At 36.2% G+C, this 21,404-nt stretch overlaps 1 protein-coding gene across 3 annotated transcripts in view; it reads left to right on the forward strand.

The window, feature by feature from the left end:
- mtt (mangetout) overlaps positions 1-21,404 on the forward strand; it is an 84,269-nt gene that overhangs the window by 36,826 nt on the left and 26,039 nt on the right. The window contains exon 1 of one of the 3 annotated variants that reach the window (XM_089261792.1): positions 17,807-18,946. The exons of 1 other annotated variant lie outside the window; for it this stretch is intronic. In XM_089261792.1, the coding sequence (XP_089117918.1) occupies positions 17,845-18,946 (1,102 nt within the window). In that variant the 5' untranslated portion in view covers positions 17,807-17,844. Of the gene's footprint in view, positions 1-17,806; positions 18,947-21,404 lie in introns of those variants that run through there. One more of the 3 variants, XM_089261794.1, reaches the window with a different exon arrangement.

Here is a 21,404-nt window from a genome sequence, read left to right on the forward strand (position 1 = left end):
ATTTCTTTACTATTCTCTCATTCAAAACCTAATAAAAATTTATTGTTTGATTCATTGCGCTCTAAGAAATTATTCGAATATAATCATTCTCACTTTACGCTTTCGCTCTGAGCAAAACACTTCAATTCTCTTCGCATCGGTTCTTTTCTGTTGATCTTATTAAGTTGAACTATTCGTGTGATGCTCGTATAACGAACTTCGTCTAGGGAGAAACACGATCGGCATTCGCGCAATGAGAGCAGTATATTACGAACTGAGCCAACGTTCACATTCACATGCACATGAATCCACTCAACCCTCGCTTACATACCAATACATATAAAAATCACGTTTTACTTCATTTAACTCTGCTGAATATAAATAGAATGAATGACCAAAACTTAACAAACTCATTTAAGAAACGAATTCGATGCATTTGATCTTCTCTGGGTGTTAATTCTAAAAGTGTGAGTGAAAGAGACTTCTATGCAGACATCGAAAATGGGTCAACGATTATTCTAGAGCTACAGTTGTATGCCATCTGGAATACTAGTTAAGTCTGCTTCTTCATACATCAATTTTGAATATAAAAAAACTAGCTTACTTATATATATACTTATATTAAAACACAAACAATATTTCTTATGTTATTTTAATAATTTTTAAATTTATTTACATAATTATTATTGTGAACTAATTGAGAGTATGTTAGGATTTGTTTTAGATGGCCAAATGGTTTAACTTCCAGTGAACTCAAATCATAATATATATAAATATAAATATTATATATTAATAATAATAAAGTAATATAATAATGTAAAAATAATAATAATAATAAATATTAATACTAAATTTTATAATAATAATAATAATAATAATAATAAAATCAAATAATAATAATAATAATATATAATAATAAAACTAATCTAATAATACTAATATCAATATCTATATAGTAGACATACCAAATATAATACTATAATTAATATCATTTCATCTAATATAATAATACTAAATTTTATAAAAACAATAATAATAATAATAATAATAATAATAATAATAATAATAATAATAACATAAGAATATAATTAAAATAAATTAAATATAATTTTCATTCAAGCCATAAGCATTTTTTAAAATTCTATATTTACAAAACTAAACATGCATGTATTTATATAATCTGCTGCTTGTAGAACGAAATATATGTTTTCTGAAGTCGCAAATAGACATAAATGTCCTCGCAACTTCCACACATTTCGCAACCCAAAAATATGTGTTTAATCCAAGTTGTTTCTGGGCAAAAGTTGCTCGCTTAAGTGATTATGTTTAATACTTAATTGGATGTTAAACTCTAACTAACAGCACTATAGTTAATAATCATAATTGAAAATCGCAACTGCAGCTGTAGCTGCAGCTAAGCAGCGAATTGGCTGAGCTCGCTGGCTGTTGGTTTTAATTAAAAGTCGTTCGTGGTGCGGCTGCTAACTATTAAAACGGGCGCTTGCCCTCGTTCCTCGAACTGTGAAAGTTACACACAATAAACTGGCAGAGCACGAGGAGCTGAGCACGAATATTGCGTACACGCAACGTTGTCGGCATGTGTGTGGTACGTGAGTTGCGCTTAAAATTAAAACTAAAACACGCCCAGTGAAACGCGCAAACACAGCAGAAAAGGCAGAGCACAGGCGAATGCGTTGCCAGCATATTAAAAACATATACATATATCAAAAATATATAAACAAAGAGCCAGGGAAAAGCCATGCAAATACAGAGATAAATTCCGAGAAATATATCTCTATATAGATAATAAAAGAAAGGGCGAAAATATTGTGTCAGCTACAAAGTGGCTGACGGGGCGTATGATTATTATTGCTTTGTCGCTTGCACTGTTTGCGCCAATATTTTTTGTCGGTGCTGTTTGCTCTTTCGCCCCAGAGCAAATATGTCAAAGTCAAACTAATCGATGCCAAAAGGTTTGGCTCCTAAATGATAAAAAAGAATGCACAACCCGGACAGCCATATAAATATCAATCCATCAAGTCACAACTCAACAAAACTTTTGACGTCAACAGCTCTCTTTGCCTGGCGGCTGGCCTCTGGCGGCTGACGGCTGATGGCTGCTCGGTTGTTGGCTTGAAATTCAATCAAACTGTCCAGGCCAGGCCTGGAATGGACACCGAGCAGCTTCTCCTAATGCATAGTCAATCACGTAGTCTGGTCACACTGCGCCAAAGCAAACAGCGCTCGCTATTTAAATATGCACAGTAAAAAAAAAAAAAAAAGAAAGGGCGTTGTCAGATTTCCACTGCTTTCACAAGTTGAAAGTTGTAGGCGAGGTTCGGTCTACCCACAGATTTCCTACTAAAAGTTTTCTTACTTAAGTTTTAGACGATGTTTCATTTCTTGTAGAATATTCTGGAAGCTAAAAGATTTATTGATTTATTTATTGTGTAAAATATAAAATACAATATATAAAATATAAGATTGTCATATATGAATATAAATATACAATTCTACATTTAAAATATAAAATATAAAATATAAAATTAAATATAAATATTAATACAACTCATAAACATCAAAATATAAGACCTCAATATCTATCTAACAATATAAAATAAAATCTTATATGATATAAATAATTTCATATAACATATAAAATTAAAATAATACAATATAAAATCTCCCTAATATACCTATAAAAACTAAACTATCAAAATAATCCACATACAAAATAACCTATTAAAATATAATATACTATCCCCCTCCATATCCACTCTAATATCTAAACTATAAAATATCAATAAAGCTGTACAAATCTACCCATATCCCAAAATATAAAAAAAATCCCCAGACATATAAAATCTAAAAAAACAAATAAAACCTACCCCCAATCTCAAATTAAATACAAAATACATCTAAAAAAAAGCATAAAATACCAAAATAAATTCCAATTAAAACCCCTATATAAAATATAAAATTTAAAATTTAAAATATAAAATATAAAATGTAAAACATAAAATATAAAATATAAAATATTAAATATTAAATATAAAATATAAATTATAAAATAGATGTATAGTATAATAAAAATGATTAATTACAATTACAAATTGATAAAAAAAAATTATTAAATTAAAATAAATGAATGCAAAATAAAGTTAACCAAATCTATATTATTTAATTTTAATTCAGGTTTTACAGTTTGCAAAATCTTTGATTTTACCAAATGGAATACATATTTTTAAATGAACATTTCTTAAGCTTTCCCATCGTGTTTAATAAATATTTTAAATATAATAGCCCCGATATGTACATTGAATAAAGCCAGCAGCCGCTTTTAAGAGCTTGAGCCGTGCTTCACTGCTGCAGCCTGTAGATAGTTTAAGCTTAATTCAACCAATTTGCTGCTGCCTCCTGCTGGCCGCTTGGCAGTTTATGGCTCGCTTTTATTTGTCGATTGCTCACTTTAACGCAAATGACAGTTTGTTTGGCATTTAAAACTCCCCGTGGTTATGTTGCACTCGAGTTTTTGTTCAGGTTGCAATGTGATTATATTCCCATATATTCACTTTATTGTTTTCATACATTCTTGTTTGGTTTTGTTGTTGTTTCCCTGATATTTTATAAATGAAGCTCTTTATGGCACTTGCACAGCTGCTGGCCAGGCTGTGTGTTTTTTGACGTGATGGAATTTCATTTAATGCCGCAAACAAAAAAAAACAAAAAATAAAACCCATTTCCCAAAACTGTTTGCCGTAAATGTGATTGCAAGTTGAACTGTAAATGTAACTGGAAATCAATTGGGCAAAAAAAAACGTAAATTGCCACTTAAGTGTCTTTAAATTGCACATATGTGTGTGTGTGCGTGTGTGTGTGTGCGTGCTCCTTCGAGGATTTGGTTTTAGCTTAATGGAACCACGTCTTTGCCGAACTGCAACAATTATCAAACAACTTGCTTTTGCGGCAAAAACTAATTCCCAGCGCTCGAGTGGCACTAAAAAGTTGCACAATTTCCACAATTTCGACAATTTTCACAATTTGAGCGCTTAAGTAGAAACTCTCGAATGTTTGAATTTGCAGTTAAAATCAAAAATAACAAGCGAAAATCACAATTTGTTGAAATTGCATAAAAAGACGCCGTAAAGAACATCTTAATGCTCGGCTTGTTGTTATGGCCATAACACGCCCACTTGACAGGCACTTGACATGCGTCTTAGACTCCGACTCAGACTGTAACACACACATGCTGCAGCTGCAAGTCTACTTGCCATAAACTTAATTTTATTCTTCAAAATTTTACACAAATCGTAAAAAAGTTTGACATGCAAAAAGTATTTTGTCACTTGTCAGTTTTTATGGCAGGCGTCTAACAAAAGGCAGCGCACTAATTATTTACGAGCTGTCTGCCCTCTCACTCTCCATCTCTCTCTGTCTCTCCCACTTCAAAATAAAAAGCGGCGAATTACATTGTTACCGTAAAAAGTAAATATGGCTTTTACGTGCCTCGACCTGCGTCGTCTTCGTTTTCGAATTGCCGTGTGAAATTTATGCCGTCTGGCAACATACCAAACACACTTACAGCCGCATTACTTTTTATTATTTCCAACATTTGCCGGGGCCAACACTTTGCACCTAATTTCATCAGCTTCCGGCTGGGGCTGTGGCTGCGACTGTGACTGCGACTGTGACTGTGGCACATTGCGGCCATGTTGCACAGCCTGCTCACCCATTCACGCTGGCATGCTCCACGCAATTACTGAAACCACTTGGAAGCTCTTCAAAAATTTATGGACATTGATACATCGCACAATGCGCGCTGGCCCTAGCCCAAGCACTCGCTGGGATTTGTGGCTGGCCACTGAAGCACTGGGTATGAGCAGAGAGTAACTTCCTGTTTTTTTTTTTTTTTTTCCACTCTGTTTGAATGTGCAGAACTTTCAATAATAGATCAATTTATTAAAAATATATAAACAGTAATTGATGAGAATTATTTGAAGGTTATTTAATAAAACTATAAATGTACTTATGATTATTTTGCTTAAGTCTCAAAAGCTGATTGGGAGTTAAGCGCCAGGTTAAATGTATGTAGCAGGCAGAAGGAAACGTGGCAAGCCCCAAAAAACGCGTCGATCTTAGAAGATATGGGAACTAGAGACTTCCATTTTTGTTTCTAAAGTCTGTGTATATCGTGCGCATATTAGGTTTGTTTCAAAAAATCGATAATTAGTCCCGTTTTTTGTTATCGCTTCAAAACCTTATATGTTATACAATTATTTCTACATCTTTAGAGCTGGAATCTCAGTATTATAGATTCTTGTTTATTTTATGGAATTTATATTTTTGTTATAACCCACTCTCACCAACAAATCCAACCTTTTCGAGTCGAGTCTCGATAATTTGTACCCCTATAATCGAAAATCTCTATAAATCGAAAAAATTCTATCTCCATGAAAGAAATTCGTTCTCAATAATATTTTATAATTTTAATTTCGAATTATCGGGATTCTCTTTTAAGACTTGTGCTTTGGCAAAAGATTTAAATTTCTGTTCTTTTTTTCAATGTAAATTTATTTTATCTTAACTGCACTTCAGCTTTTTGTCTTGTAATTGTAAATAAAATAATGCTCGTTCAAAATATTTATGAGCTGCTATAATAATATAGCGGCACATCGTTTGGCAAATTAAAATATGTTGCTTGGGCAACACTAACATGCGAAGGCAGTTTCCGCTTCCTTTTTGGCTGCTACTAACGCTGGTCAGTGAACTGCATGAAACAGTTAACACCATTTCATGGCCTGCCTGGGCCTGGGCCTGGAACTTGACTCGACTGTGCTTGGGGGAAGTCCTGGATGAGTCGGCTCTTGATATTGTTGCCGGTGCTTTGTTGCATGTCGAGAGCCATTAAATTATCTAAAAGGGCTTTTGAGTTATGTTAACTGTCTCGAATCGGTTCGCATGTTGGCTTTAATTATGCCCTACTCAGCCAGATGCAACAGCTACGAAAACAATGATTCAATTTCCGCAACCGGAACTCGACCGACAGCTTTGTTAACAGCCTTCGTACGAATCGCATGTTGTGTTTTCGGCTATTCCAAGAAATTTGCATGAGAATGAAATGAAATTGCCAGTCCGTGAGCTGCTAGAGCACTACAATGCTTTGCCATGCACTTCAGCCGGCAGCTTCATAAAAAACTGTCATAAAATTTATTATTTAATTTTGTCTTTCCCATTGGACTGCCAGCTGCAACATGTGAAATTCTTGCAAAGATAACTCACAAAATAATTATTCACTAGCTGCACGTCCCCCGCTGGACATGGACATGCTCTGCGGCCAAGGAAGAACACTAAATGAAATTACCAAAAAGCCAGCAGCTACGAATCTCAATTAGTTTATGAAAACAAAAGTCAGTTGCGAGCAGTTTTTTTTTCCACGAACTTGTTTGTAAACTACCGCAAAGAAAATATTGTACTTATTTAAATGAGTTTTCATAGAAAAATATGAATATAAAATTCTAGTTTTTAAATATGAAATAAATAGCGAGAAAATTCATTAATTAGTGAGAGCTAGATCAGATATGTATGCATAAAATAAATAATGTAATTTAATTTATGAATTAAAAAAAAAAAAGATTAAATTATAGTTTTTATTTATTTTTTATGCTATGAAAATATATATATTTTTTATTTTATAATTTTATATATTTTAATTTTTACTGATTAGTTTTTAATATTCAATTGAATTTTTCATTTCTTTGCGTTTGCTTTTATTTAAATTACATTACAAATTTATAAAAACTTGACAGAAAATAAATAAAAATTAACAAATTACTTTAAATATATATATATATTTATATTATTTAAATTTATTATTTACAAATTGTTAGGTAAAAATCAAGCATTTCTATCAAGCAAATTAAAAGTAAACTAATATCTCTCAGCTGGGCAGCTTCTATACTTCAGAACAGCTTTGATATTAAATCTTTGCACTTACATAAATGAAAAGTTAAAATTAAAACTGTTTGCTGTATTGTCTTGGCATACTTGATGGCAATAGAAATACTTTTGGATTGCAGATAAAAGACCAAAATACAAAAGCCAAAAATAGCTCTGCATTTCATTTTATGTTCGTCACATCAATTGAATGTATTCCCGATAAAACTTTAGAGCCACACTTCTCTGCGTGAAGAGTACAGTAAAACCACACCTGAATAGGTGCTCACAGCCAGGACACTCAACTGGAAAAATCGCATTTGGCGCTCAAAAATTTGCGACAAATGAATGCCAATCTACAGTTTCGGCCGAGGCCGCACAGCTTGGCAGCCGCCCAACAGCGACAATGGCGTCGACTGTGGCAACAGCAGCAGCTGTGGCAACTGTCGCAGTCGATTCATTGCAATGATCGAATGTACACTGAAGTATGCTTACATGTGTGCTCATTTGATTTGCGAACCAATATACCATAATAATTTGTCACGCCAGCAGAGAAGCCGGCACACAAAATGGCGCCATCTAGTGTTGGTGTTTGCTGTTCGCTGTTTGCCTGCCACAGCAGCTAACGCGGATAACCGAGCCAACGGGAGAGTGTGAGAGTGAGAGTGAGAGCGAGAGAGAGTGTGAGCGACTTTGTGGCTCTGTTGGCTGGTTGGTTGGTTAGCTGGTTAGCTGGCAAGTGGCAAGTAAACATGAAATAGATTATTTACAGAGTCATGCACAACGATTTGTGCAAACTGTTTTGCCACACACAGCTGCCATTCAAGCTCTGATCCACCAGCTCTAGCTCCTGCTGCACACACGCACACCCACACACACACACACACAGACAGCAAATGGCATAAAAAAGGCAAGCTAAGAAAATCAAAAGTGTGAACAGTCACTGATAAGCGTGAGGAGAGCGCCTGTTGTCGCCCGTCCAAAGAGAAATTGCTTATGGCCTTACACGAATGCACAAATGAAATTGTGCAAGCAAGATTGACGGCTTGTGGTGGCGGCAAATGCTGATGACTGCCACACGCCACAGCCAGCCAGAGCCAGGCTGACAGCCAGCTACAGCCTGTCAGCAGCCCTGCCAACTGCCGCCTGAGCTGGGCTAGAGCAAACCCTATAGGTTTACGTAATTGTGCTGCTAGAGAGCAGGTCTCGTCATAAATTCACTGCCAGTCAAACAAATAGCTCAATCTGGCCTTGGCCATGATTTACTCACTGATTTCCATACAACAGGTCAGTCAGCGCTGCTCGAAAATATTGAGTATATGTCAGAAGTCATATCTCTTTGCAAAGAGCAGGCTAAAATGGTTTCGAGCTGATTTTAAATGAAGGTTTATTTGCAGCTGCCTTAAGTTGCTATTTATGGAGAAGAAAATCGATAACTTGGCCCAATTATAAAAATATGTTTATTCAGTTTTTACAACATTTATATAAGAATCGCAAATTATATATTTTATTTTAGTAAAATATGTACTGAAAATTCGAAAAAAATATAATAGTGTGAAAAGAACATAAAAACTACAATCTTAAATAAACTAATATATTATTTTCGTTTATTCCATTTTTTCTTTTTTTTTTTTTTTGTATTATTTGTATTATTTTTATTTTTGATTAAATTTAGTAAACAATAGTTTTATTATAAATTATATATTTTGAGAGCAGAAAATTTATACATAAGAAAAGAAAAATCTTGTTTTTTTTATTTTTATATTTTTATTTTTTTTTATTTTATTTTATTTATTTATTTTTTTAAAGCATTTTAAGCCCGCGTATTACAAAAATAAAATAAAAAGTTCTTGATTTTCTGAAAATTTTGAATTAAATTTAAATAAAATTACATAGCCTTTCTTAGTTTATTTTCTTGTATTCTCCATTATTTTTGCTTTAAATAACCTTTAAAAACTAAATTTTTTTTTTTTATTTGAATTTAAAAATACTATGAAAAAAGACATGTAATTAAAAGTCAGAGCAGGCTTGGACAAAATATAAACCTAAGTCTCTGATAGAAAATATATATTCTATAAAATGTTTGCGTACTTTTCTGTATTTTTAAAGGATTTTGTATGTACGTATATGCGATATGGTTAATATTGATTTGCCACTGGTCTCACTGCCAGATAAAATGTAATTTTTCGCATGTTCATAGCAAATACCAATAATCGAAACAGTTAAATGCCCAAAAATATTAGCCGAATGGCTATCGAAATTGGCCAGCAACTGGTAATAGCAGCATTTTGCATTTATTGGCCAAACATTTGGGCTCTGCATGAGTGTACAAATAGTCAGGCACTGGGCTTAGGAATTCAATTAGCCAAATTGCCAACGCAGCCGAATAGCCGAATGTTTTATACGGCGTCCATTTTGGTCAACTAATGCATGCGAGACGCGCACACGCACACAGCCAGGTGAAATGCCAACTATTTACTGAGCCAAGCTGGCCGAGCTCAGCTCGAGACTCTCTGGCTCTGTCATCAATAAGTTAGTAGTGTGCAACGGCCGATCTCTTTAGGAGCGGTCAACCACAGGGCTGTGCTGTGGTGTGGTCCTAGTCAGGTCTGTGTCTATTTTCGGGTCTTTGTTGGCGCCCAGGTGTGAGGTTTATTGTGCTGTTCGCTATGCAAACAGTCGCCCAAATTGACGCGCCGACAAACTGGACAAATTGCGCACAAACATGGCAAACGAGAACAGTGAAAAAGGCCAGTCAGGCAGGCTGGCAGGCAGGCAGCCAGGCTAGCCAGCTCTAGGGTTTGCTCCTTAAGGGTGGACCGTCCGCCCGTCTAACAACTTGAAGCCCACAAAAATTAATTATGAAAATTTTCACTTTACGTCTGAGTTTTTGGTTACTTGTAACTTTGTTAAGTTAATGCGTTTATTTGGCGTGCAAAATTTAATTATGAGAATGTCTAACATTTCTCCAGACTTTGACTGTCAAGCCATGCCAAAGCAACAGTTAAAGTGATGCTATTATAGTCCTAGTTCTGTTCAAATAATTTACTACTTCAATATAGTATACTCTTGGTTGAGTAAAAAAAAAAAAAAAAAAAAAAATAATATAAGGATTACATCAGGAAAATATTTCATATTCTAGCTAAAGAAAAAACTATTCAAAACCAAAATAAAGCTTCAATTGCTTAAAATTGTTAAATAATTATAAATTATTTATATAAATTAATTCAAAAGTTTTAAATATAATATTTATTATTAGAATATATGTAAATATATTTATATATTTAATTTTCATTGCCTTTACATTTTCATTTTTTTACAATATAAATTTCGAATTAATTTAAACTAATTACTTTTATCTGCTTTAATACTTCAATAATATAAATAATTATATAAATTATTATAGTTAATTATTACATTTATTAATTGAATATTTATATAATTTAATTTTAATTTCATATACTGTATATAAAATATTTATTTATTATATTCACATATATTTATTCTTATTATTTTTTATTATTATTATTTTTGTTTTACTCACATTATTCTGTTCTTTATTATTTTTAATTTATTTTAATTTAATTTCTCATTTTATTTTATTATTATTTCTTTATTCTTTTATATAATTATTACTGCTATATTTTTCAAATGGTTTGAATCTCTATTCACAGCACTCACAAAAGATCAAGTCTGTTATTTATTTAAACAATTCTCTGTTCACATTCTATGCTCGATTTGAGCACCTGCTACAAATTGTTAATTTGTACCGCAATATTGACCAATCAGCTCGGGGCGTGGCAGTGGGGGGCGGGGCGGGACAGTGCGCCACACACACACACACATCATTTGATTGAGTTCGGTTGCCCTGCAGCTGTCATGTGAATGAAAACAATTTGTTGCTAAATTGCTACATGGCAGCGCCTGTCGATTTCCTGTCATGTGCGCTGCCACCGCCTCCTGCTCCTGCTCCCTCCCCCTAGACTATGCTTCGACGTCTATGTGTGTGGGTGTGTGTGAAAAAGTGTGTGATTGAGTTTCTCTCTTTAATTTTTTTCTACATTAGTATTTTAATAATTGTGCATTTATATGGTCTTCCGCTGCATGATTTTGGCATTTCTTATTCAGCTAACTTAATTGCTTGCTTTCATTAATTGATTTTCCATATTGTTCGCTTAAATGAACTTCCAGCTGAACGCACAGTAAGTTCATTTGAATATGTTTTGGCAAAATTTTCATTTGATTGACACTAGAGCAAGTTCCTCGATTACTCAAGTTTTTATTCACATAACATTTGATTATATAAATGGATTCATTTGGTTGCTAGATTTTTGAATTATTTACGTACATACGTAAGCCTTCAGGCAGCCCACATCAAATTTATTATTTAGTAGACTTTTCGCTCAGCTACACAAAAACTTTCACTCACATTCATCTCGAGCGAGCTGCGAACGCTGTCGAAGATTCGCCATTCGCATTTGCTCGCCCGTCACATACGATGCGTGGATGGGAAACCTGTTGTTTGAGCTGCGTGCCTAGACGGGATTATTAGCCGCATTTTGTGGCCCAAAGGCGCAAAGCGTTAAACACACGAAACCAATTACAATTCTTCCATTTTGTATTTTGGTCGGCGCATGCATAACTTGCCTCCGGTGATGTTGCTCTTGTTGTTGTTGTTGCTGCTGTTGTTGTTCGGGTCCTAAGACGCTAGACCTATATTTAGTCGGTCGGGCCGCACACAAATCTCAGGTATTTTGATAGCTAATAAAGTTTGCCTTAAAGTATTTGCCGCACAAGTTTCTTAGGCCCGACTCGGCATATTTGTTTTAATATTAGCTTGCCTCCGGGCCACAATGAGAGCCAGCTCTGTAGCCAACATCTAAGGGTTATTTGCTTAGTTTAGCTACAGCTACACCTACAGCTACAGCTATTGCTTCGACTTCGCCTTTGACTTCGGCTTTAGTTTCAGGTCGAGTGCCTCTCGTCGACCAGATACGTGCGCTGAGCTACGCCCCACATTGAGTAGCAATTTTTATGCACCCAATATCAATAATTTTGTAGGTTTTATTGTTATTTGCGCATATTTTTATGTATTTACGGGAGCGTTCGAGCACATCAGCTCTAGCTCAAGCTCAGGCTCCAGCTCAACAATGTCAGGCGGCAAAGTTTCCCCTCGTTGAGCGAAAGTTTTCACATCGCATTTCGTTCGCCGGCCACCGGAAATGAAAGTGAAATTGTTTTCCTTCAGTATTTATGTTTGTTGACCTTTATTAAAATGACTTTTATAGCTTTGTTGTGTGCGTGTGTGCGTCTGTCAGTCAGCGCGGCACGGCTGGCAATTGCCGGCTGCTCATTAATATATCCCACGTAATGAAATCAGCAATTATTTCCATTAACTGCCACGACCCACTGTAATGCTGGGAGTGGCCAGTTAGCAGGATTTTCTGTATGGATGTTCACCTTAACTGAGGACCTAAACAAACACAGCCGATACACATTCAAGCGACCCAAGCAAGATAATTAATATTTATCTGAATAAACGAGATACCGAAAACAGAATGTACTTTAATATCTTAATAAATTAAAATTTATTGCGTACATTTCTCCATTTTATATTGGCATAAAAAGCCTTTCGTGTGAACGAATTTCATATTTTAATGGAATGCTCTCTATGCATATCAATTTATAATGATTAAAAAATTACAAATACATTGAAATAAATAAATTAAATAAATAAATAAATGCAATTAATTTTAATTTTATTATTTTTTAACAAAATATATATTTTTTAAATAACTTTGTTGATAAATTATTATAATTATACATATATATATTTTTTTTGAATATTTATATATTCATTTTAATTCCTTTCTATTTATACTAATTATTGTTGTTTAATATTGATATTCTATGCTGAATAAGAGTTTATAAATATTTTTCTATCATACTTTTTTTTATTATTATTATTATTATTATTTTTATTTTGTATTTTACTCTTTTGTAATATTCTAAAGTTTTTTTTTTTTTTATTTAGCAATTCATAATGACAGCCCAATTTTTTTTTGAATATATAATTTTTAAATTTGCTTTTACGTAAATTAAAAATAAAAAAACTTATAAGTAAACTATTTTATATACGCATATATTATTTTATGTATTTTAAATATACATTTGTTTTTATCATTTATGTTTTACATTTTGTATATTTTTATTAGAAAGATTAAATATTTATGATATAATAGGGAATCCTTTTTATCAGTATTTTATATTTTATTTATAAATACATTTTATATATGCATAAATTATTTATCATTTTGTTTTCATATTATTCCATTCGCACTCGCATAAATTACTCGTAAAATAGATTTCGCAGAAAATTGTAATTTTCGAGAAAGTTATGAGCCGCACAATGCCGGGTAACAGCGGCAATCAAATGATATACGAGCTGGTCTCTCCCAGCCTTAGCTGCTAATCAAATTAAAAATGATTGCGCAAGTGTCAAAAGTGTAGCTGACATTGTTGCTGATTACCTGGCAGCGATGTGCGACATGTGCGCATACATGCGTAGACATTCGTAGGCACTGTAAATAGAGCACAGCCACGAGACGGATGCGTACAATATCTTCCGGCTGCTCTCAGCTGTTGTTGTTGTTGTTGTTGTTGGTAAGTGTCAACGAAATTTATCACACACTCGCAAGACATTTGTAACTGACGTAGACAGCGACATTGCAGAGGCGTGTGTGGGTGGGTGTGTGTGTGTGTGTGGGTGAGTGAGGCTGTTTGGCAGAACTTTGCATATCAGCGCGTATGCGTACACCTGTCAAAGTTATTCATAATTCAGCCGTCGAGCACAATTCTTATGCTGTGTTTGCAGCATTTTGGCACTTTTTTTCCTTTCACTTTTTTACATATGTTGCTATTAATTTTTTGCTTCGTCGCGTAACAAATTGAAGGCGTCGCGTAATCCGCGCGGCTGGAGTCGGCGTCGGCGCCCAGTCAAGCTATTAGCTGCAGGACGTTGACATCCTTGTCCAGGTGTCAGCCAGCTGTGTGTGTCTGCGTGTGCTCAAAAATATGATTGAATGTTATTTGATGCGAATTTGGAAAATTTCTTGATGCGTCTGTTGTTCGGCCTGGCATTTATGCAAATGTAACAATTTGTTTAGCAGACTTTGCGCCTGTCACCGAAACATCATGGAATTTCTGAGCGGGACACACAACACACTTTAAAGGGCTGTTGAGTCAATTGCGCCGCCCTTTAAGTATTGCCGTACAAGTCTGCAGTATATATGGGACTTTAGTCAGCTGATGCTTTTGGCGACTGCGACAAAGTGAAACCACTTGGGGCATTCGATGAATGCATAAATTACAGACTTTGCTCTCTTTTTCACAGCCTACTTAACGGCGCAACGAGTGCTATTTTATTTTATTTTACTTTTATATTATTTATTTTTATGTATAGTTAATACGATATTGGCCGTTAAGCGGCCATCATATCGAGTGTCTGACCTTGCGCCGGGCTTAACGCAACACATCGAGTGGCAATTTATGCAACTTTGTGCGCTATCGATGAAAATCAATTTGCACAAGCTGAAATCTAGCCAGCCAAACAGTCAGCCAGCTCTGCTGGCCACCCACGCAACAGTGGAAACAAATTGGCCGCATTCAGAGCTGTCCCGGGCACTCACAAATTATCTTTAAATCCCGACTGGGTCTGGCTGGGGTCCCTCCATCATTCCGATACATACGAACATACATATTTCAATTTCAATGCCAGCGCGTCTGGGATATTCAAATGAGCGCAAAAGGGACCCAGCAAGTGAACGAAATGCTCAATCAAATCAAAGTCCCCACATCCAAATACCCAATAAGACAAAGCACAAAGGACACACAGCGCAATGACAAGCCCGGCCAAGTGTCAGTGGGCCACAGTGGCGCAGGGCGCAGACATGCGAGGCGAGCAGCACAGCATAAGCCTAGATAAGACATCCCAGAGAGAATCTGAAGTGGAGCAACCTTAGCTTCGGTTTCGTATGCGCATTGATAAGTTTTTCCCATTTGGGCAACACTATTTATGGACGTAAGCCGAATGTGTGCTTCAATCAGCTAGAAATATGCAAGATATAATCGTAAAAGCTAATTATGAAGCAACTCTTTGTCTTTCCATGTGAGCTGTAGGTCTAATTTTGGATTTAATTCGTTATTGCTATTGAGTATGTATTTATAAATGAATCAGATTACAATTAATCTCTTAATTTATAGCTATAAATATGTTCAATTTATTAACTATAATGAATGAGATTTTCGGCTTAATTGCTAACAATTAAAGTATTAAATTCGTAATACATACTTATGTAATTAGTAATTTGTTTATTTTAATGTTCCCATTTCATTGCAAAATAAAATAATATATATATAAAAATCTTAAAAGTATATCTGAATAAATACATACATATATTTATGTCTGAATTTCCCCATTTCTCTTCAAATGCATCACGATTGGCTGCTACTCTTGCAATAGTAGTAGTACGAGCCAGAGAGCTTGTATTGAGTTGTAAATGTAACAGCTTGAGCTTGCTAGCTTCTATTCCTTAAATATCACTGCATGTGAGAGTGAGAGAGACACAAATGTCGTTGGAATGCTGCAGTAGTATTAGTGCAAGACTGAGGCTCAGTTTGTTGCTATCCGAGTGAGCGTGCGCCTAAGCTGGCTGATATTCTTTTACTCTGCCTGAGTGTGTGTGAGAGAGAGAGAGACAAATATAACTACACTGTAGAAGTAGTATTAGTATGAGGCTGAACCACAGCTTGAGTAGTTCCGCGCTTCTCATTGCGAGTTTCTTTTCATTAACTTTCATTTAGTGTGAAAGAGATAAATATAGATGTTGCTGAACGTTGCTGCGGGTCTTGGTGTGTGAGCGCGTGATGGCTGCTGAAGCCATTCGAGCATTGTCATTCTGATTGGCCGTAGACGATGAGTAGGGACTAGATATGGAATTCCAGAGCAGCACAGCGTGAATGAGTTTATTATTATTTTTATGACTGAATTAACATAAAGCCGAAATATATGTATATATGTAATTTAAAAAGTTGCACTTTAATCTGCACTTTTTATAAGTTGATAGAGCTATAGATCAAGTCTTGCTCATTACCTGTATTCAATCTGCATATCAATGTGTACTCAGCCTGCTTAATTAAAGCAACTCCAATTGTTTGACTCATTTGACCTAAAATTTACCTGAGATTCCAAACGGTGCATTCACTTAATTGTGATTGATAGCCATTTAAGGCTTATTTGCAATGACAAATTCGATGATAATAAAAGAAGGCATTAAAAACTGATTTGATGGGAAATGACTGATCCATTTATTAGTGAACCTTAAAATCGCTGAAGCAAGCTCAATCACACACAAGCACACGCTCATTTGCCTAGAGTGTGAAACAGCAATGAACGGAGACAAAGCGCAGAGAGAGGAGCGAGGCGGAGGCAGATAGAGAACGACAAATGTAATCAAAATAAATTACGAGCGTGTAAGCAGCCTCCGGTGTCTATTAAGGGCAATAAAAGGAAAGCACCATTTGTTTAACGCAATCTCATTATTAGATGCGTCCCGCAGCCGTTGAGGGTACAGCTGCTGCAGCCGAGAGGCGAACGCCGAGAGCAGAGAGCTGAGAGCCCTGAGCTGAGTGATAGGCCAGTGAGGTTAGGGCTGGCAATGACAGTCACGACCCGACCCACAGTAGTTGTTGCCCTCGCTGCCTCGCTGCCATCGACTTGATAATGCCGCTGATTATGCTGATGATAAGTAATTTTGTAAACTCGAAACTGCAGACCGAGAATGTGGCTGGAAAGCGGCGTTAATGCGCCCGTTGATTAGTCAGTCAACTCAGTGAAGAGAATGGCGCTGGGTGCTCCGTGCTGCTAGCTGCTCCATCAGAGCATTTGCCTTCGGAGGTGCTCTGACACCGACAAGCCGACAAGCTCATTATGCCGCCAACAATTTGATTAATTACACGACGCTCGCAGCTTGGTTTTTGTATGCGGCCCTGGCCCTGGCCCTGGCGGGCACCTTCTTCAGTTGCTGCAAAGGATTTGTGCATTATGAGGGCAACGCTTTTGCGTTCGCTTTTGCTCTCGCCTTCGCTTTGTGCTGCGCCTTTGCCACATACAAAGTCTATGCGAAATTTTCGGTTACCTTAGGCCACACCAACACTAACAAACAGCACTGGGCAATCATTTTTATGGGCGCCCTTCCGGGGCAGGTGCTTAACAGTTGACATTTATAAGCTGGGCGTGGCTGGCGCTGCTTCTCTAATGATATTAGAGTTCGGTTGCAATGCCGCTGACAGCTCCACAGAATTTTGGCAATTTTAATGACCATGTAATGAAATGTAGACAGCGGCAACATTTAAATACCACAGAAATGAGCGCAATGAAAATATGTGAAATTTAATGCACGAAATGTGAGGCAAGAGCTGACACAGAAAAACTATGTTAAATAATAAAATTTACCACTAATAATAACTCATTGCAAATGATATAGTTTTCAACTCCAAAATATTTAATATTCATATATAAGCAAAAGTTAGATACCACAGAAATGAACGTAATGAAATTCTTAAAATGTGAATTAGAAAAAAATATTTATATAAATATAAAAATTTATTTTTCATAATAACTGAAATTCCCTATAGGGCAAATGACAGTTTTTGCTGAAAATAAAACTTTAAAGTCCAAAATACCACAAAAAAAATGAGTGCAATAAAAATATTTGAAATTAATTATTAAATTTGATTTTTCTAAAAAGTTTTTGCCAAAAAATGGAACTTTCAAATGCGAAATATGGGCATAAATTCGATATAAATTATATATCTACTCAAGTTATAGCAAAATAAATTGTGAATCAACTCGAGATTAAAGTCGATGCAAACATGAAATTAGCATGCTCGAATCGTTTGCTTGTGCTCGCTTGTGTTATTGTGCTGCTGGCGCTGGGCGAGCCGAGCGCGGGCAGCGCGGAGAGTGCGGTTATTGGTGATATACGAGATAAGTGGTCCGCGGACGATGGCCAACAGCAGCAGCAGCAGCAGGAGAAGCAGGAGCAGCCAAAGAGGGAGCTGCCAGCGCCAGAGCAGCAGCTGCTTTTTCCAGTTGAACAATTCAAGAGCTACACGGCCGTGAGGCATCATCACAATAATCACCACCATCACCATCATCATCACCATCATCATCATCATCAGCAGCAGCAGCACCAGCAGCAGCAGCAACGAAAGCATCTGCATCAGCATAAGCATCGTGTTCATGGCCGGACTTATAGGGAAAATCATTATAAGGCGCTTGAGCTGGAAGAGCGACAGCAACAGCTGGGCAAACACTCGCACTGGCTGCACTCGGCCACGCCGGCAACATTTCCTGATTATGTCAACGACGAGGAGCTGGCGGAGCGGCAGCCGCCACAGTTGGAGCAACATGTGGTGGAGCAGCTAGACTATGTCAATAATCATTTTGATTTGGAGGGCTATCAGCGCTATGCGAACATCGAGCTGCCGCTCAGCATGTCGCCCGCTGGCGGTCCCTCGACGCGCTCCGGGCGCCATCGTGGACGCCACGTTACGCCACACTATACCAACAGCAATAGCAACAACAACAACAATCAGGCCAACAATCTGATGCTGCCACTGATATCGGAGCTGGGCGGCAAATATTTGCGTTCGCTGCCCGACTCGGTCGACTTCCTGCAGGATCGCCTCTATGCCAGCCAGCCGCAGCGCCATTGGCCGGTCAAGCGCGAAGCAATCGTCGAGGGCGACGTCATAATTGGCGGCCTCATGATGGTGCATTCGCGCGAGGACAGCATCACCTGCGGTCCCATCATGCCGCAGGGCGGCATCCAGGCCCTGGAGGCCATGCTCTACACCATCGATCGCATCAACGAGATGCATCTGCTGCCAAACGTAACGCTAGGTGCGCACATACTCGACGACTGCGACAAGGACTCGTACGGCCTGGAAATGGCTGTGGACTTTATTAAAGGTGAGCTGTTGAAGCTGACTTCAACTTGGTTGTATATTAATAACTCTGCCAGTAGCAGCTCTACTTAGGCTTACTTTATTAAGCTGCATTATTTGGACTGAGATTATTCAATGCAACTTCAAGTCCTTCTCAAGGGTTAGATTCAAAAAGAAACAGAGCTCAATTTGTCTTCTCGCATCTCCATTTCGAGCGCATCAATTTGATTGAAGGAATTTTTATTTTTTTTAAACTTTATTTTTTAGTAATCAATGTGCATTAATTCATAACTAATTTGTATGCAAAAAAAAAATATCTATATATATTTTTATATATATTTATATATATATTTATTCAGTTTATATTTAGGTATTTATATTTTATTACATTTACATTAAATCATAAAGAAGGCCCAGATGGACGAACAAATCAAGTAATAATAATATATAATTTTATTTAATATGAATCACATATTATTGATTAAAAATCATATTTATTTAAATATAAATTTGGCACATAAAAAATATATTTAGAAGAAAATAATTAATTATTATATAATTTAAGAAGTTAATAGATTATTTATTTAATTTTTTAAATTCATGTATTCATGAAAAGATAAATACGGACGAAAATATGAAAGAATTATAATAAAATTTTGTATTTAAGATATTTTATATTAATTATTATTTATTAAAATATATTTTTAATTGAAAATTATATTGTTTTATTTTATTTATTTATATTTTATTTATATTATGTGCTGTACATACAACATTTATATGCGAAAGAGAAACGAATATGAAAAATAAATAAAAAACAATGCTTAAATATCACATTTAAATTATTAAACATTCTTTCACGACCCCAGCCTTATCGCAATTTTCTCCATAAGCTCTGCCTTCATTCTCACTTTCCCACTTGACCTGCTTATGCCAATACACAGACACTTTAATCTGTGCTTTTCCGACGCCACTCAGCTGCAGAACTTATCTCTCTCACTTTAACTAAAAGTTTCTGCCAGCTCTTTTAAATAGAATGAAATGCGCTGGTCAATACTTTCAAGAGGCAAACACGATTAAAGTTCAAATTTTTCATGCTCAGAGCATGCTCTATATTTTTATATGTTAGTGTGAATATTATTGGATACAACTGCAACGCTTCATCTGAAAATGGAGTTTCAAACTCGAAGTAATTTTATTGCAAAGTGCAAGGAGAGCATGATGAGCGTGCTTCTACAACTTTTGCAGTTATTCGAGTGACTTATGAGGGGAATGAATGATACACTGATTCCTAGTCTATTCAACTCTACTTCACAATTATTGGAGCACTTGAGTTTAATTTGCAATATAAACGAAGCAGAAGCAATAAAGTTTCCATTTATATTTATTTTAAATATTTATGCTAATTTATTTATGTTATTTTAATTTATTATATATATTTTAAAAATTTTATTTTATTATATTTATTTATTATAATTATTATTTTTTTAAATTTATTTTATATAATTTTTTTTTTGTGTGATTTTTTTTTGTGATTTTTTTTTCAGCCACTCAATATAAATATTCCCTTCCAGCACAACTACTCTGTGAGCTAAATTCTCTGCGCTTGTGCAAAGCTGACGCAAATGCGATTTACTTGAGCGCTGAACGCTTTATTAATAAACAAAATTAATAAATAAATTACACGATTTCTCAGCGGGGAATCGAGAGTAAGCAGACAGTAGACCTTTAAGCTCTCCGAGCGCCTTTCATGCGCCCAAAACTAATATACATAATTCCCTTAAGACAAAACGGTGTCATTTATTGAATATTCACACACTCTCACACACTTTGGCAGAGAGGCATACAGCAGCAGACAAGAGCACAAGTCCCACGTGTCAATGCGAGCGAAAATTAAGTGCCCCGCCAGAGATCAACCCGGCCGGAAGTTAGCAAAATGGGCGGCGAATGGCGGAGGCATGGCCACATATGCGAGATGGCCTCACAGCGCTGTCTGGCACTTTGCCCGGGCCCATAAAAGGGGCGCTTATTGCTTTTATCTGGCAACAAAAGCGGCGCATGAAACGGCAACGGCAACGGCGACAGCGACAGCGACTGAGGCTGCGACTGCGACAGCGACAGCAACGACAGCCGCAACGATCTATAATCAATTGCGCCTGGGTGCCAAGTATTGGCTTGGGGCCCGTTGCTGTCGTTGCTCGATGCTCGTTGGTTGTCCTTGTGCTAGGCCTGAACACTTTCTAATCTCCATAATTTCATTATTTATGTGCGTAACAAGGATTTACTTGAGCGACGTGCCGCAGCGAGGACTTGCGGCCATGTTTTACGCATCTGACGTATGAAAAATATAATTTTCCAAGTCACTGAATTATATTGACAGGATTAGGCATGCCGCAAACTATGAGCCACGCGCAACTCTCACCTCGCACCTCGCACATCGCACGCCGAGCCCATTGTCTGCAATGCCCAATGCTCTCTGCATC

The sequence above is a fragment of the Drosophila navojoa genome, chromosome 5 (genome assembly GCF_054131105.1).
Source record: "Drosophila navojoa isolate 15081-1374.11 chromosome 5, UAZ_NAV_1.0, whole genome shotgun sequence".
Classification (NCBI taxonomy): domain Eukaryota; kingdom Metazoa; phylum Arthropoda; class Insecta; order Diptera; family Drosophilidae; genus Drosophila; species Drosophila navojoa.